We start from the raw sequence: 20,255 nt of genomic DNA on the forward strand, positions 1-20,255 counted from the left end.
ATAGTTCGTATAGTAAAATATTCCCCGGCAGCTCTATTTGGCACCTTCTTCATTTCCAACTGCGAACCATTAGTTGGTGATGATATGAAATAAATTTTAGGTGATATACGAGGCACGTCTAATACATCAAAATTTATATAAAATCTATTTGATACCTTTATATTATTCCGAATTTAAATCATTCGAAATTATTGCTTGCCATTAATCAAAGGAGACGACAAATACATTTCTGACTAATAGCGCAACGAATATTAAATTTACTCTGAGAATGTGATATCAACCTTCTTGTTGATATCAACATTCCTAATCGCTCACAATTGCAAAGAGAGGGTTGGATCGCTACCTAGTTTCGACGTTTTGCGTCTCATCAAAGCAGCGTAACAATCTCTTGTTCGAAATCTCTAATCTGAACATAAGAGAACATCAGCGAGCGCTGCTGTTTGGATCATGTAGTTAAACATTAGGAGATATACGAGGTGCGCTCAATATATAAAATCTTTTTTTTATCTCTTATATTATTTTAAAAATTTGAAATTATTGTTCGGCGTTATTATCGCCAAGTACGGCTAGATTTTAATTGACTAATGGTTTCTCAGTTGAAAGTGAGGATGGCGCCAAATAGCGTTCGCTAGGGAATGTTTAACCACATGAACCAAAAAGTAGCCCTCGCTAGGTTGTTATACTGCTCTGGAAACACACAAAAAATAAGTTAGCAGAAATATCATTATAGTTCCATAATTTCTTTTTTATTTTCTTGTCAATTTGGTTTTTGTGAAGAAATTTTTTATTAATTTGTTAGATTTATTGGTATTTTAAGAGTGGGATCATTAGTGAGTTCTCTCTAATTATTTTCAGTTAGTTCCCTGAATAAATCTGTCTCTTCTCCATTATAACTGTAACATTACATTTTTCAGATGGTATGACTATTAATTAAAAACTTTTTTTATATAGTAGTTCTCTCTGAATACAGAAGATTGTTGAGGTTCATAAATATAGTTAGGCAGAATGTTAGTTTTTTTAGCTATACTGATATTTCTTTCTTTTTCATTTTGTATAAAAGAAGATGCCCATTTCCCACTTTTAAAGCTTGCATTTAACAAATGACATCTCCTACCTACTAGATTACGACACTTATTATATAAGTATTATTGTACTAGTATTATAATGAGAACTTAGAATTTAGAGCACATCATATTTTAAGTAACTTGTACTTAATAAAGTATCTCTTCAAAGCAGTATTTTTTATACAAATGGTTTGCTAAACACCAAGAAACATTGTGTGTTCTTACCATCCATCTTTGACTTAGAGGCTACTTACAAATATAGTGATTTTTGTGGAGATGTGGAAGGGATATCATCACTGATAACCCACTATATAAAATTACATATGAAGTACACCTAAACTTAACAGATAAGTTGATTAATATAGTTTATGAAATTCCTTGCAAAAATTGTAAATATATACAGTTATCTGTCGACAAGGTTACTTATCCAAGCAAAATGCATGTCACATAAATGATAATGAATTGTAACTTAAAACATGTGCACTTGTTAACATGTGTGTTATAGAAGCCTTGGCAACAGAAAGTTATAAAGTGATTTAAATAATCTACACGTAATCTATACCCATGTTTCAGATACTAACAATCAAGCCTTACAAAATTTAAATATTAGTTGTAACATCGTTTCAAATGATGGATCTTAATTCCATAGCAAACGTTAACAAAAGGTGACAATATGTAAAATATTGCATTTAATTGTAAATGTGACCAAAATTATTGTAGTTCCTGTAGATTACTGTATGTCATCCGAATAATCTGACTAGTACTGTATTGGAACATCCCCATAAAAATCACTTTGTGTAATATAAATATATACCTTAATTAGATCTAATAACCTTTGAGTCTATGTTGACCAGTTAGAGCAAAAACCAATATATTGGAGCTTGCTGCAAATTTTGGAAATTGTATACAAACTTTCGGGAATTTTTCTTCCCATTATCAGGGAAACTACAATATAAGTGGAGGAGTAAATAAAAATTCAAACCATGTATATAACATGTGTGTTTAATATATGGTATTAAAGTTGCCTTATGTTCAATTTGAGAATGAATTCTTAGGTGTTTTTCAAACGAAGTAAGTCATAGCAAAGGATTAAGGAGTTCAGTTTCACATTAACTGTGCACGTTGTAACCAGATTGACATTTTCTCACGGTCTGCATTTACATGCAATTTACATTAACTTGTTTTATCTGTGAAACCTTCCTATTATAAATTATAAACGAGACGGAAACAATCCCGGTCTCTGAACGAAAACCTTATTAGAGTCGATTTTATTAAGTCCAAATGGATCAGTAATGAATGGTATTCGGGTGATACTTTGGTGCAGAATAGCATATAATTGTTGTAAAATACCCTCGCTTGGTTTGTACTTCAAACACGACTAGTGAGTTACCCAGTGTCGGCTATGACATTAACCTTATCTTATTCAGTCGCACTCTAATAATTAACTTAAATTAGTTATCATAAATCACACAATAGATGGTCTATTGTCAACTAATACATTCGGGACCGGTCATTTGCTTTCCAACCCGGGATAGAGATATATCGGTAAATATTACACATGTATATCTTGAATTATCAGTTTTAATAATTGGCATCATTGGTATTTTGTGATAATATGTACATTACTTGATGATTAAATCAATTTCAATTACATATTTTAAATCTTTTTACGTATTCAAGAATTTTTAACCTAATATTAATTACAACATTCACGGTCAATGTGAAACGCAACTCTTTAATCTTTATCTATGACTTACTGTGTTAAGAGAACATGTTATATACATGGTTTGATTTTTATTTACTTCTCCTATATTGTAGTTTCCCTGATGATGGGAAGAACACTTTCCAAAAGTTGTATTTTTAAATTAATAAAGAGTTTGGTTTTTGTTATATATAACGTTATAGTTATAAGATTGTGGCCAACACCAAAGTGTATAGCATACTCTTTTTAATATATATTCCGAGCTTCCGAATTCATCATCGGGCACTGAAATTATGTATTAAAGTTTAACAATATCAAAAATTACTTACATAATTTCAGTCTCCGAATGTATATGTAAGTATTCATCTTGGAAATTATATTTGAACATATAAGTATTCAAAAGCCACAATCCCACAACTAAGACGTTGATTGGTTTTTCGAAACTACGACATTTCTATACAATAGTTCAGGGTTTGTAAGTACGTATCTCAATCTGCACTAAAATTTTTTGTTTCTAATATTAATTCATAAGGAGAGCATTCAGCGTGTCGTGAAAAGTATACATAAAATGTTGATTAGTGTGGTTTGATAATTGTATTTGAACAATTTCTGTAAATGAAAAAGTTCATTCCCTACATTCCCTAGCAAAGTTGACATATAACTTGGTTTTTGGTAAAACTAACTCAATTTTGTTGCTCCTCAATGTTTCTAACTCAAATAAAATTATGTAACAAGATTGATAATAGTGTATCAATACATTTTGCTGCGGTGCAAAGCATGTATCACTTTTTTTGTCTTTATTAACCAATCTGCTTAAACATGTTTTCTCTCCTAATTTCATAGAGCTTTTTACTGCGATATTTACCTGCTGATCTTTTTCTAGGAAGTTTGCTGTTCGGATTCTTAGTTCTTCTGAGCTATCTGTTTTAATTTTTTACTCTTTGGACGACTACATTATTCTTCCTTTCCTGATATTTCAAGTGCTCCAGTCTGTTCTCCATGTCTATAATGTTTTTTTCCATTGTACTATTGACCTCAATTATTTTTTTGTTTTCTGTCTTCAATTGTTTTATTTCTTCTCTGTATTCTTCTCGTGTTCTCTTGATCGGCCATTTTCTCCATGTTGTTTCCTATAAGTTTTATTATATCAATCATTTTAACTATGGTATGTTTTAGTTTTCCTAGATTCGTTACGGCGACCTTCCGAGATTTTTGCTTTTTTTAAATATTTTTTCTTCAGTTTCCCCATCTGCCTCTTCTCTTCTTTTTATAATTTCAATTATCGCTCATTTTGTTTAGTTTTCTTTCCATTGATATTTCCTAGTCCGTGTCTCGTTTTGAATATTTCGTTCACCATTGAAAAGTTCCAGTTGTTCAAGTCTTATCCTAGTAGACAACTTGTTCCCTATCACACCACGCAAAAAGTCCTCGGTCGGCTATCCCGTAGGACCTTGATCTTTCTATCAGTGATATTCAGTTTTTTTTTTAATTTATTGTATATACAACTCAATAAACTGTGAGTAATCTTACTCGTTCCTTTTCAGAAAATTTTGCGCTTTACACTTGTAACAGTTAGTAATAACAGCTTTGTTGATTTGAATTGCTCCCTTTATATTTTCTATGCTAAAGTTATTTTAGTAGTTCTTCTATGATAAAAGATGTTAAACCGGCGTAAACAGTATCATTGCACGCTTTCGATAGTAGCTTTATTGTTAAGGGGCGACTGATCCGATCGCTCCGTGCAGACGCTACGCGGGCATGCGCTACAGTCGACTGCGAAGCTCTCGCTCTACACACTCCGCTAATGTTGACATTCAAGCATCAGTCGGCGTTGTGCTACAGCTACGCAAACATGTCCGTCATTATTGACGCTCCCGCCAAGTGTAATTCGTTTATACAGGCTGAAGGCAATAATGATGCAGAAATCCATCGGAGAATAAGTCGTGTGTACGGGGAAAACTTCATAAGAGATGATAGAAGTTGAAGTTGACATGATGAGATGGCAGAAGTTGACAGAATGGTTAAAGAAAACCGCAGATTCACCATTACTGGTTTGTCTACGAAATTTCCAGAAGTTTCAAGGTCTGTTTTGTACTCTATTGTCACCGAACGGTTAGGCCACATTAGCGGCAACTTTCTTTGAAGAGGATATTGAAAAGCTTGTCCACAGATATGATAAATGTCTCAATCTCTTCGGTGATAAGTCGAAAATTAACCGTAACAAGTTATATTTTAGTAGTGCAGTTCACGAGCAGAGCTTTCTGCATGTCTGTTCAAATATTGCGAGTTAGTAGTTCTTTCACAAAATTTGTTATTGCGTTGATTCAAAAAGTTCACAACTTAACAAAATACAGCATGCTTAGAAACTTAATACTATTCCCTGTCATACTTTTCACCGTTTTTATGACGCCTATTGTAATAATAAATGGAAAAACTCCAATTTAAACGTCAAATTAGGATGTTAAGCTATTGACCAAAGACCTGAATGATCTTTGGATATACTAATACTTGGCGTCGGCGGAAATAATTATGTTGGTGGAGTTGATTATTTCCTTGTACATTCCAAGACCTTAGCTGTGATTTTTGTTCAATTTTTATCTCGTTTTTGCTCTCTTTTCCTCTTAAAAGATTTTGATAACCAAATAACTTCTTTTTAACCTTACAAATATTGTAATTGAAGAACGGTGATTAACCTGTAGCTATTCACCACTGCCTTTGTTTCTTAATTCTCACTAGTCTATACAATTATTTATCAGCGATGAAGTTTGGAAGCTAAAATTTAATAAGGGTAAGGTGAGGTGTTTGCAAATTATAGAATCAAAACTTTAGCAATCGTTTTCTGAATATGTTAATCAATTCCATGTGCATTATTGAGATACTATTGTTGGTATAACTTCCATACAATCACTTTAATTTCATAGATAAATAGGAAGTGTTTGTTTTATTTTCAAATAAAAATTCCTGTCAAATTATAATTAAGATCATAAATCGACGTTTTTTAAATTAGATGTAGATAAGGGAGATACTACCGAAGTTTCTTCGGTATCCAAGATACCAATGGGTTTAATCGCTTTTCTTTTTTCTCGTAATTTACCTAATTCCATCTTCAATTTATTCAAAATCGCATAATTGGGTTGATTAATGGCTGCTTTGCTTTGCAAACAAGTAATCTCTTGTTCTTCGAGCTTTTTTTCTTTGAAACTTTTCACAGAACGATTTCCATAAAGTCTTAATAAGGATCCCCAAGAGGTGATACTCGGATGCAAAGCTTGAAGTATCGCCTGTGACGCTCTCTGTTTACCGTCTCTTTTATTCTTACAGGACACAGTTGCTGTGTGTTTACCTAAAAAATATACATAATAGATATTTAACGAAAAATGTTATGTTACAATCAATACACAACCCTTCACAATTTATCATGTTAACTTAACTTCGACAAAAAATTAGAAGATGTCTTCGGAGATGGATCGAAATAACTGGCATGAAATAATCATAAATAGGCCTCCAGGCTGTCTTATTAATCAACTGTTCCACTTAAACAGGAGCAAAATACGATCGATGACTGGTCTGTTAATAAGACATCTAAAGCGCCATCTCCATGTTATAGGCATCCAGAATGATTCAGAATGCCGCTAGTGCATCAAGAAAGAAGAAACTGCAGACCACGTCAACGATGAGTACCCAGCCTTCATACTTACGAGCTTCAAACACTTGGACAAGCCGAGAGATATTGAAACGTTAAAGACAAGGAGTCTGATCAGCTTTATAAAGGACATCGATCATTGGTAGTTTCAAATGTCAGAAGACCTAAGCGCGCAACGATCCCTGATCACCCACTAACCTAAAAGAGGTGGGACCAAAAACATATCACATAGAATTAGATAATGAGCAAATAAATTAAACGAAATACAGAAAGAGCGAATTTTTATGTCAGGTTTAAATCATAGATGAGAAAATAAAATAGACCCACTTACGAGAACGATCAAGAAAATGATCATTAGTGCTTTAAAGGAATGAGGTAAATATTTAAAGCAAAGAACTAATGCAGGGAAAACTGAAAGAAGAAAAAACCTTAAATAATCATTTGCAATTGAGAGCAAAAACGATTAAGTGAACCAAAGACAAAATTAAGTAGTTAGGGAAAAAGTGTAGAACGAATGGAAAATTTTTAATGACCAATTAAAGATTAAAAATTAGTCGTCAGACATACCAAAGAATTAGTTTAAAAAAAGTAAATGGATCAATAAGTTAATTGTTTTATACAACTAAACTTATCGTATTTTGGATAAATATTTAGACTTAAAAAGGTCAGTTACTCTTAAGTGTATTCACAGGAAAACATATCGAAAGATGTTCTTCCAACTTTTGATTGGTTATTTTTATTTGTTCATGTGTCGGTGACCTTATCAGTGCCAAATTCGAAGGTCGTGTTATCTGGGCCTCTCCTCTTTAATGACTTTTCACTTCACTCGCGATACAATGTAGTTTGTTCCATAAAGTCTTTATTTCCATAGAAAAACTATATTTTTAGCAATATTTTTGCTGCCCCCACCAAAGTCATCCTCTTCAGGATGACTTATATCAGCGGTTTTTTTTCTATATATGCTCTTTGGTATTTTATTCTGTCCTTTTAGCGTTACAGTCCTTGTACAAGTTTTTTTAGTTTGGTGAATATGGAAAATTCTAGAGTTCAATTCTGGTGAATATTATGGTTATTCAACCATCATGGCCAGTGTTATTTTATTTCATCCCATAATTTTTGTTTGATAGATGCACTACGCTTATCACACGCTTATCACTTTTCAGTTCTCTAATATTCCAAAGTGGTTGTCTTTGATGGACCAAACCAATGAATTTTTCTGTATAATTTTCATTCTTTGTGCTGCTTTGAACTGTATCAGAAATATTATTATATTCTAGATGTTCTCATTATTCTCATGAGATTCATATATTATTGTCTCTTTTACCAGTTCTACTCTCCCATCAGCCAGCAACCTGTGACAACACCTGGCGATTCGTCGCCGCAGATGGAATAATTCAACTACAGAAACCTTCCCCCCACTACCATTTTTGGTTGCGATTACTGGTTGTCGGTTGCTAGTTGCCTTCATGAAATCGCTCCCTAAGTGTTTTCATTGCCATTGTCTACTCGACAAGGCAATGTATTTGTTTCTAAACAAGTACTGTTTTTAAATTCCTTCGAGTAACTTTAATAATTTAAATCATAAATCTTGTTACGACCTTTTCGAGTCACGTTAGTTCGTTTAATAATAATAATAATAATATCTAAATTATTTTATGAAATTGTTAAATTACTTATCAATTATGTAATTAATTAAAAATATATATAATCAGATATGGATTCAGTACATAGTAGAAGAAGATGCAACTACTAGTTCACGGAGAATTGCTACTCAATTGGGAGTTCCACAAAAAGGGGTGATAAACACACTCCACGAACCAGAGGATTACGCTAACCATATGAAGTTTTGTCGGTGGATAAATAATAATCATCGTGTTGTATCGAGTATACTATTTACGGATGGAACTACATTTGCCCGTGATTGCATTAATAATATCATGTATGGTCGGATGAAAATTGGAGAATCGTCTCACAGGAGACAACTACCTATGAGTTACAATGTCTACTAGAGGATGTTCCTGTAAATATTAGAATGCAAATGTACTATCAGTACATGTCGATCGTCAGGTCAAGCAACATTTGGACGAACGTTTTCCAAGGCGTTGGATTGGTCGTGGAGGTCCCATTAATTGGCCTGCAAGATCTCCAGATTCACATATTAAAGAAGAAAGAAATGAATCAATTGGGAGAGCAACAAACGCTCTTCGTAGACGAAGCAGAAAATGTTTAGAAGTCAATGGCGTTATTTATGGACATTTATTGAAAGAACACTATGATTAAGAAAATTTTTATGTGATAATTTGTATAATTTGTATAATCGTATAGTACACTCCTAAAGTTTGGTGCGCTCCTCCCGACTCTTCCTGTATTTAAATTGGATTAACAAGTTATCTTCATTGTAATTGTGAATTTTCCATGTAAAACTTCTCAGACAATTTGGTCAATTTACTTTATAGTTCAGAATATGATGAAACAAAGAACTTTCAAATCAATTGCATCTTTGTAATTTGACAAATCCGGATATTACTAGAACATAGGAGAATTGAAGTGCCAAATTTGATAAATACTTGAATCTAGAAAAAGATGAAAGCTCTTAATATAAAATACAGAGCAAATGCAAAGCTAAGCAACCTAATTCGGTTAGTGGAAATATAAATTAATCATATCAATTTATACCCTATAACGAGATATTGTGAGATAGATGATGAAAAAGTTTAACCAAATTGGTGCCTGACGTATAAAAACTGCATCGAATGAAAACATTTAAAAGTTTGTTTCATGTTAGAAGCCTATCCACTATTGAGTATTAGACTAGTCCAAGGATCATGATAGTTCTCAAACATTTTTTATAACGATGTTATGAGAGAGAAATGCTTTATTGTCAAAAAATTGTTGCAATTTATAGACAAAAGGTTATAAAAACTGGAAAACAAACATAAAAATAACTAAATAAAGATAAAATAAAATTTCAATATACAGAAGAAAACCGCAATGAGTAACAAAATTATAGGTAATAATTATTAGTATATAAGTCCATAGCAAAATTAAACTCCGGAATTAAATATTATTATTAGAATAGAAGCCGTTTACAGAATATGCCCTCAAATTATTCCGGAATGAGGGAAAAGGTGATATCGATTTAATTTCAATTGGCTAATGATTGCGCATTTTTTAGCATTGTACAGTTATGAGCCTTTAACTAATTCTGAAAGTGGAGTAGGTAGGTAGACGTCGTCTTCCGCGTTCCTAAGTGGTAGCGTGCTTACGAATTAGGCAAAGGGATTCAAAGCTGAATAAGAAAGTGAGAGTAAGGGTTTTTAATCGTTTATAGTAATCCCTTCTGTTTAGTCCGAGTAAATATCTAACAGCTCTCTTTTGTAGTTTGAAGATTCGCTCAACAAGCCGACTTCTGTTGAAACATGCGAGAGGTGTTCCCCTGAAACCGTAGTACTGCATTTGTTGATTAAAATATTATGATTAACACAATCGAAAGCTTTAGAAAAATCACAAAAAGTGTTGCCGTGGAGTAAGGGCTGTTTAGGCTAAAGTAGACATTATTTAGGAGGGAGAAAATAGCTACTTAAAAACCCAAATTGATGGGTAGTATTTTATATTTACAGAAATGAAAGCCTCTTTTTGACCAATCTTTCTATAGATAACGTGGGAAGGAGTGCAATTGCTAAAACTACGAGCATAAAGAAGAGTAAGTTAGCATTGCATCAGGGAGATATGAAAGCCGATTATGAGAAGGAGTTATAGAATTTGATAAAATGTTTGGCTTAAAGTCATTATTGAGGTTATCAGGTGAAGTAGAGATTATGCTCGATGAAGAAGCCTTATTTCTAAGATCATTTACAATGGACCACATTTCTTTAGAAACAGTACGAGAATTGGCGAGTTTCCTATTATAATAAATATCTTTGGCAGCTTTAATGATCTTATGATAAATTTTACTGTATAGTATAATAAATTCCATCCATATAAATTAATTTATATGCAGGAAGAGTTGGAAAGCACAATATTGGAAACCATCAACTTTTTTTAAATAATGTTGTTTTCCAATGAGACAAACTTTAATAGAAACGTAAATAGGCATAGTTGTAAATATTAATAAGGTAACAATCCTCTGGATAATTCCACACCCAATAACCATGAAGGATTAATATTCAGGCTGGAATAATAGTCGACGAAATAATTGGGATCTTTATCGATGAGAAAAACTATAGTAGTGCGGAGTTTGTAAATAATATACCTGAGTTGGTTTTTGTCAAATCCAAGACACAATTGAGTATTTTTAATTGACTTTTTATTTAGAAATTTTATTATGTGTGACTTTAAACAATAATATCCCAAATAAAAAAAATTGGCTGTAATAAGATGGAGCTCTACTTCGATAAAAGCGTAATGGGGGGCAGTAGCTGAATAATATATTTCCAGATGATAGATTGGAAAGTGTGGATTGATCAAATGTCTTCAGTGGTCACCCTACAAGGTGACAATTTTCTGTGGGTTCACTGTTTATGAAACAAAGATTGCAAATATAAATGAAATAAAACATTTATAAATCGCATGGCTGGTATTGAAGTAAATTCAGAACATTATTACAGTATTACACTAAAATATTCGGCATTTCTTGAAAATTTCAAAAATAAAAAAATATTTTAAATATTTCAAATATTATTATATTTTCAGGAAAAGGGAAGATTTGACAACAATATAAATACGCTCATTATTATTAAACAATCTAGAAAAGTCTTACCTACTGTCATTGTGAATTCATTTCCCTGGGATTTAGAAGTATTTCCCTGGTAACTAATTTGTAGATCATCCAAGCCGAAATTTCTTTGAAAACAAGTTAAAAGTATGTCATAAGGTGCTGGTTCTGTCGTTTTGGAACAAAACTCTGCCACTCGAGGATCTTCTACTCTTATTTCATCAAAAAAGGATAGATCTTGATCTTTTTCCTTTTTTGTTGAATCTCCTGAAAGTTTGATACAATTATTTCCAACCACATAAATGAAAGACTGTTGTAACTAACCAAATTTCTTCTGAAATTAAGTTTACCAAGGTGAATTTAAATTTAACCTTATTGAATTTTTTTTAAGAATGTGACTGGAAATCTGAAATAAGAGCCTTATCATACTAGCGGATTGCGATCTTCAAAGCGATCACACCGCGCACTGCATTTAATGTTAAAAACATTATCATAATTATGGGTTTTTTTTCAGGTGTTATTGATAATCTTAAACGTATGTTTTCATGTCTTGAGTAAGTTTGTATCAATAGCAATAACATAAAATGTAGTTCTTGACATTTGCAGATAATAGGAAATTTTTTATTCGTTTGCAAAACAACACAAAGTATTCGCGCTTTTCCATTCGATTAATTGATAATGGATCCTCCCAAATTAGTCGATGCTTTCGTTTTAGTCTCCGGCTTCCTCGAAGTAACAAAGCCAACAGTAGTGTTTCCTCCTCGGAATCCATTTTGTTAATTACGCGCTACAAACACTCGACGAAGACGTTGCATTTCTGCCAGGCGTCCGCGACGTACTCGTGGCGTGTTCGCGACGTACTTGCGGCGTGTTCGCGACGCAATGGTTGCGCGCTCGCTCCGCCCCGCAACCGCTCGTATGATAAAACTCTAATTGTAGGCAACCATTAATACACGGTTATCGATATTGGTGCGGTGGTGGAATCGATGGAAACATGAGATTATGTTGTTTAATCAAATAATTACTTAGGTATTATAAAATTATTGGAATAATTGTTAGAGAACAGAATAAAAAGCACCAAATGGAATATCTGTTCTGATAAAAATAATATTGCTGCATGTATAAATTTTGAAATAGTGAATCAAAATATCATATTTTATCAGGCTTGCCATGCGAGCACACAACCATCTTAACCAAAAGATGCACATTTGAACAATACTGTTATCCTATCTGTTCCATGAGGACCCAATCACTGCTTTTCCAAACCTGCAAAACAACCTTTTCCACATATAACAAAATAGAAGATTACAATTTATGACAACACATGTCTACATATAAGATTAATTCCAACAAAGGATTATGTCCTGTGGTTTTATAGTAAAAATACAGAGACTATATTTTCTGAATCATATTTTCAAAGTACCTACACATAAATACTAAGCTCAATTGTGAGGAGCTTATAAGCAAAAAACAGATAAACATCAAAATAAAAGAACATGTACTGAGTGCTTGCAAGATAACAATGAATTTAATTAGATACCAAAATAATTATTATATAAGGGAATAAGCATTCCAATATCAACTTATGATATCAAGCTGTAGGAATATCAAGTCCAGCATAGCTGTTAATAGAATGGTTACAATTTTAATAGATGCTCCGTAGAATGTATTCGAGCAAACTACTCATCAAGGATCCTGAAATTATCATAGAGTAAGCTTGCAGAATATCATGTAAACAAGCAAATTTTTTCTTGAGATTGAGGCAGCCTCAAGTGAAACTTATGAGCATAGTTTCTTTCCATAGCCAAGCAACTATTTCTCTAACTTCTATAAGGAAATTATGATTTACAACATAAAATTGTTAGTTAAATGAAAAACTGTCACTAGAAGGCATTATTCTCTAATCAAGTTATCAACAACATTGTTATAAAATTAATTTATAACAATATTGAAATATATTTTATAAAAATTGCTACAAGAATTTAAACAAAGTCAATGGTCCTTTTATTTTGCCACATCAAATGCGATGATAGCCAACTGATGTTCATATTAAATGGAACAAGGTGTGTATTTCATTTTCAAATAAATCGCTTTGATATGGTAAAAGTCTGGAACATCAAGACATACCCTTCAAGACAGTCTACCCACAAATCAAATAATTTTACTGAAAGTAAAAAGTCATTGCTCGCATAGAAAAAAAAAACTATTCTTACATATAAAATACTTTTGGTTCATAAGCCAACTAATACAAAGATTTTTTTTAAGGTCAAATGTTGCCCTTTGCATTTATCAAACAGACAAGAAAATTGAAAAAAAATATTAGATGAGTTATTTGAATTTTGGAAAAATAATGATTTATATATCGTTTTAGTTTTATTTGGTGAATTACTGATACCTTATACCTACCAGTAAACACTATCAAACTTGTTGATATCAACTATAACCATTCAAAAAAGGTGGATGGTGCAAAAAAACTGATTATATATATGTTATTTTTAATATCTCTAATTAAAGTTATTTTATTACATTTTCATATGAGTTCAAAATATCCGATTATGTTTAAAATATTGCGTCTCACATAGTTAGGTATTCATTTAAAAAATAAAAAAAATGTTTATTGACCTGTTTGACTATCTGGAGCAATCTTAAATTTCATTTCCGGAATTAATATTTCCAAAGTAGCCTTAGCTGCTTCAGACTTGGCTTGTTTTTTGCTGGTCCCATATCCAACCCCATATCGCATATCTTTAATGATAACTGTGGCTGCATACGGAGTTGCTGCATTTTCTAATTCAGTGAATTGGTAAGTAGGTTGTTTTTTTAAAGCATGCTGAACATATTCGTGAAGAATACAAACATAAGATTTTCCGTTCGGGTTCATAATCCATTCTTTCTTAGTGTTAGCACTGTTCTCAGAATTTTCAGAATTTTGTATAGGAAAAGTTATGAGTTTAGTACCATCTGGTAAAGTAGGTCGTTGCAACTGATTTTTTTGTTTTAATTTTTTAGTAAATTTTCTTCGTTCTGACCAAGATTTGAATCTTAATACTTTCATATTTTGAAATTTAAATAATTTTTCACAATATTCGCGTACTTGTTCCGGAGAAAGGTTTTGCATTTGAATATTTTCTTGGAGAGTTTCAATTTTTGCATTTGGAAATTTTTGGCCACATTGTTTATTGACTTCGGGTGATCCTTTCGACTCTGCTTCTTCTTTTTCTAGAGCTCTTTTATAATTCAAACAAGTTATAGCATTTACTGGTATATGATGTTTCCTAGCTGATCCAGGTCCTAAGAAATAGGGCCTCGATAGACAACAAACCCTAGAAGCTTTGTGTAAGTATATAGGCATTCCACTGTTATGAATAACTTGAATCCATCCTTCTGGCAGCACATCGAAATGGTTTTGCCCCTTTTCAATTAATAGTATCTTATTCTTTTCTTCGAAAGGTATTTCTTCATTGTCTATTCTAGAAAAAAATTAAATATGTTAAGAAAAGTTGAAATTACAATTATTTTAAGTACATTTCTCTACTAATTGAACAACTTTCAAACAATTTAAATAGAAAAAAGTAATATGATGAATAAAGTAATAGAATTTCTGTAAACATTCTATTTTAAGTTTTTAAATAGAAAAGTTTTTAGTAATAATTATTCTGGTTTTTGTACATATTACTTATTCTTTAAACCGAACTCAGATTATAGCACAGAGAATATATAGGGTATATTTTATGAAATAATACTAATAGGATAGTGAAATTTTAAATGTGTATTTACCTGTAGATATTAATTTATTGAACTTTTTTAAAGAAATCCAGGTGGTATTTAGTGCCAAATAAAGACATATATTAAGGGCAGACCACCACACCACGCTTGGAAACGCTTGCTACTTGTTCAACGTGAGACATTTCTTCATATTCGCCCTCAAATTCTTGTATTACTTGTCTTATTATTTTATCATTAGTAAGAGGTTCAGTTGCATTTAGGTCATCATTATCTAGCAAGAGGCTATTAATTTCAGCCTCAGAAAAGCCTCTACCAACGAAAAAACCAAAGGAATCTTGACTTTTAACCCAAAGATGGGTTCAAAGTCATCGTCTGTATATTCTTCGATGTTTAATTGAGGCCTCAAGGGAGTACAAGATTTTTTTATTGGGCTCGCATTGAATTGATGCCAAATTTTAGCCAATGAAAAAACAGATTCTTTCATCGTGGACTTCTTAGGGACATCGGATGCAGTACATTCAAATTCCAATTCCTGTTGTGCTTGAATTTGAAGCAAAAGTTTTTTCTTATAATTCACCTTTATGTTTTAAATAACATTTTAGTCTGGATGAGAGCTGCGCAATTAAAAGGCATGAACAAAACCGTGAAATTTTCATCAATGGATGAAGATCGTTTTCTGCGGTAAGTTCTTCTTAGATAAGAATTTTTTAGTTCAAGGTTAAAGTATCACTTAAGTCAATCTAGAAATATAGGTCTCGTCTCCCATGCTTTTCTTTGCCCCATGTAATGTACTGGAAGGTTTTGTACAGATTCAAAGACACGTGGCTTTTGTGCTCTGCCAATGACCAACAAAGACAGTTTGTGCATCCCAGCAGCAAGTTATTATTTCTTTGGAAACTTTAGGACCAGTGCTCCAACTTCTAAGTCAACGTTTTGTCTGGTATCGTTTTCCAATACAAACCTGACTCATCTACATTATAGATTTGCTATGAGGATAATTCTTTCTCCTTGGTGAATCTTTAAATTTGTCCTCTAATGGTCTTACGGCGTCTTTTTCGTTTGACAACTTCTCGCCGGTGATTTTGAGTTGACGTATTTCGTTTCTCTTTTCAAATTTTTCCAACCAAACTCTACTGACAGAAAACTCTCCTCGTGCAAATTTTTCATGAATGTATTTCGTCTTCTCCATCAAAATATCGTTTGATCAATGAACGTTTTTTCGTTGCTATTCTATAAAACATGTAAGCAATGCATCTTCGAGTTGTGGATTTTCAGGCGTTTTTAATGTCTTTCGAGCACCTGGACCCTTTTCAGTCCTCACAACATAAGATCGTATCCCTTCTTCCTTCTTCTTAATATCAAAAATGGTAGATTTGCCCACTCCATATATCTACGTAAGAAAACTATAAGAAATACCTTCCTTACCTAACCTAACCTTTACTATAATAAACTTGATCGAAGCAGCAAGTTGAAACTTTTTGTAAAGCTTGTTGATACTTGTCCTGAATGTTTACCAAGTTATTTATTTCTTCGCAAAAGAGACTAAGGAGAGTCGATTTTATTGTTTTTTTTTATTCGCTTAATGAGATTTGCAATTTAAGATTTTTTAGGTTTAATGACAGATGGTTAAATCAGGTTGGAATCAGGTTTTCATGGTATCCTTGACCAATATTTTTGATTGACCTTTTTTCTTCAATATTCTATTGACATGCATATCTTGTATTGAGACTGTGAATAGAAATATTCAGTCGAGATTTATTTTTGTAACACCTTGAACAAATTTGAAAATAGTACATTTGTCTCATATCTAAAACTCTGGGTTCTTTATATAGTAGATCTTTTGTATACTGATACTTCTTAGAGTGCATTATTATCAATATTTCTTTATGAACAGTATACAGTTTTTTTAAGTATCCTGTACTTCCCCCAAGCCAAATTTCCATAGAATATTCAACCATGAGAGCGTAATAGAATATTTTCAATTGATCATTCAATAAAAAAATTTTTCAGATATATTTATACCTAAATAGCATTACTCTAATTGTGTTTGTTGCTTTTTCAGTGTGATTTTCCCATCTTAGATGAGGATCAAAGTAGAATCCTATGTATTTAATATTACCAGTGGATTTTATATTAGGGATCGAACGATATGATTTTTTCCACCCGACACCGATATCGGCCATAGAATTTCCAGTAATCTTTTACTATAAAAATGAGGTGAAACGGTAAAACTTATTTATTAATTTATTAAAGATAACACATTAATAATGGTATTATACTACCTTGGCTTAGACATGTAAACCTTACTAAAATCAAAAATCATGCAAAGCAAAAAATTCGATTTTCGTAAAATATCACCATGCAGAATATAAATCGATACAATGATTCCCCGAATTTCGGCTGTCCGCTGCATTCGTTGGTCGGGGATTCCCTGAATTACCAGACACGCTTGGAAACAGTATTTTAGTAGTTTAATATTGTTCTCCTTATTAACAAACATAGATCGTTTTACGAGGTCTGCCTATTAAATAACGAGACTGGTTACGAAAAAGTGTTTTATTATAAAAATTTTTCTACATTCGAATGCTCCCCTTCAATATACTTCCCTTCACTCGCCACACACCTTCCCATACGTTTTTTCCATTGATCAAAGCCGTGCTAGAAGTCTTCTTTGGTGAGAGCCTTTAGGCAATCATCCGGATGCTCATTCAATGATCTGCACGTACAATTTGGTTGATTTTGGTCACTGTTTCCGGAGTTGAAACAGTCTTAGGGCGACCTGGGCGCTGGTCATGTTCAGTGCTCTCTTGGACCTCACTAAAGTGCTTACACCACTCATAAGCACGCGCAGGAGATAGAGAATTGTCCCCATAGGTCTATAATAGTGACGGAAACGTGTTTTGGGACGTGCATAGACAAGATATCTAGATACCCAATGCACAATTCGTTTTTTACCCCACCCGTCTAGGGCGCCCTTTAGGCGCGCAGTCTCGTTATTTAATAGCCAGACCTCATATTGTGCGTGCTGAAAAGTTATAGTCCGGGAGAGGTCAATGCTGCAGTGTGCAATCATAGGGACAAAGATAAAACAGTGGTATTCTTATGTATTTTGAGCCACTGAATCCAAATATGCTCGGCAAAACGAAGTAGTTTTCCAAAAGTTAGAGCTGTTTCCATGTGCGCCTGGAACGTAAATCAGCTTGAATTCATACTGGCGGGAATTCGCGAGCGGATTCCTTTTGGGTTTCGAGTTATTCGTTTCAAAATTTTTTTTAAGTTAAAGAGTTCCAAAATTTCGAAAATCCGTATCTGGAATTTTGTTAAGAGTTGTTATACTTATTCAGTGGCCAAAACCCTCTGAGAATCTAGAAAATCAGAAGCGCCCAATTTAATTTCAGGTTTAATCATATTTTACTTGTACTATAAAAGAAACTTTATGTTAATTGCTTTGTTTTCAAGACACGCCCATTATAAAAAATTTGTTTTACTAAATTCTGCTAAAGATAAAACATTTTGGGTATTTTTGGGTTTGAGATTTAGAGGTATTTATTATGCAACACCTTAAGTAGAACACTAAGGAAACGAAATCCAGAAAGAATCACTATTATATTGGGGAATTAATAGCCACAAACATACAGCCCTTTTGTATTGTGAATGACATGGGTTTTAGATGGCTATTAAACAAATTGGCTACCTGTTACAGTGTTCCTTCAGATTAATATTTTAGAATGAAATATAATTCCTAATATTTACGAAATATGTTGCTTGTCAATTTGTAAAAAATTATTAGTTTTCTTAAAAGAAAATATTAAAATTTCTGCTACTACATATGATATATGGACCTGCAAGTATAAAAATACTCTTTATTTCTTATACTACACATTCGATAGATTTTACAACAACTGAAAGATGTTCATTTGTACTAGCCTGCAAACAATTTTGCAGGTTCCCAAATTAAATATCTCCCAGATGTTATCGGAGTTAATGACCAAATGGAATCTAGAGAAAAATCAAGTTCTCTTTTGGTTTTCACAAAAAAATGTTAATAGAGAAGACATATGATGACATTATAAGAGGTTACATAATTTTACTGCCAAAAATTGAGGGTTAAGTGGATAAAACATTTTTAAACACATGTTTTTGTACATATTCTAAACTAAAGAACCAAAAAATTACAAAAATTATCTAACTATTACAAGGTTCACCTAATTGGAAAACAAAGAACTAACATTTTTTGCCAAAGTTCAGTTTATGTTGTAAAAAAATATTTGTGACAGAAATCCATGGATAACTTCACACAGGTAACCAAATGTGTGACAGATAAAATCAGTGCATTGAGAAAACTAAGATAAGAGAACACATAATAGATATTGAATCTGACATGACAAAACAACTTATACAGTATGTTATTAGAGACAAAGCAGAAGAAAAAGAAAACAGACTGTACGTGAAGGTAAGATCATTTTTAACAGTATATGGAAATATGTTCTCATAGCATTGTAGTGTTTTGGTGAAGATATATTATTCAAGTTAAAACTATATAATCTCAAATATAGCTGATAATCACCTACTATACACTATATACTATGACTCTATGTCTCCCTTATGGTTGCAAATAAAAAGGAGTACCTTATATAAAACTTAACAATTAGATTGTTCCTTAACCTAATCACTACAAAGAAACATTTCAATATAGCAGCATACCTATAATTATTTAAACACAGTCTAAATTAACACACAGGTAGTACCAAAATCATGATTTATAATACATCAAAAAATGGGATATTTTTATTTCACTTCTTGTAGCCCCATATTATTTTAATTTACACTCACCCAGCTTCTGAAGCTTTTCTTTTTCTGTTTTCTAACGCTTCCTCCAACATCTTATCAATTTCCTCGTCGGGAATGTCGGAGTCGAATTCTGCTGAATTATCAGAATCGTCATTACCTCCTGTTTCATCCAAAATATGAAATTTATGAAATTCATTCGACCCATTATGAACTGCATCTGATTGAGAAAATGAACAACTTGAATCAGCTTCATTTTCGACAAATGAGCCATTCATCATTTTACAATTTTTGAATAGTGATGGTCTGTTTCCACACGGTTCAATCAAAAGAATATTTCAACCAATTATGAACGAAAAATTGAAATATTCATTGAAAAGTACCGAGGAAAACTATTTACACTTTATGAAAATATCAGTCATTATGAAGTTATTCACTTTGGCATTGATAAAAAGAGTATTTTTTATAAATTTTAATAACGTTAAAATATTAATGAAATAATTTTTAATCAGTTCATACACGTTCGCAAGACATAATTTCGTGAATACTAACTGTCAATGGTCAAATACCTACTCAAGTGTCAAGTCAAGTGCGTTCGGAAATGTATTGCTACTAGAG

The 20,255-nt window shown here is 32.4% G+C and overlaps 1 protein-coding gene across 1 annotated transcript; it reads right to left on the bottom strand.

The window, feature by feature from the left end:
- Window positions 1-2,354: 2,354 nt before the first annotated feature.
- LOC130448832 (microprocessor complex subunit DGCR8) lies at window positions 2,355-20,196 on the bottom strand. Its single transcript, XM_056786373.1, has 4 exons — window positions 19,683-20,196; window positions 13,746-14,593; window positions 11,169-11,390; window positions 2,355-6,109 (listed from the first exon to the last, which is right to left on the bottom strand). Exons 1-4 carry the CDS (start codon window positions 19,916-19,918, stop codon window positions 5,748-5,750), a joined length of 1,668 nt encoding a protein of 555 aa, XP_056642351.1. The 5' UTR covers window positions 19,919-20,196; the 3' UTR covers window positions 2,355-5,747.
- Between the last annotated feature and the right edge of the window lie 59 nt (window positions 20,197-20,255).

Source organism: Diorhabda sublineata, chromosome 9, assembly GCF_026230105.1.
Source record: "Diorhabda sublineata isolate icDioSubl1.1 chromosome 9, icDioSubl1.1, whole genome shotgun sequence".
Taxonomy (NCBI): Eukaryota; Metazoa; Arthropoda; class Insecta; order Coleoptera; family Chrysomelidae; genus Diorhabda; species Diorhabda sublineata.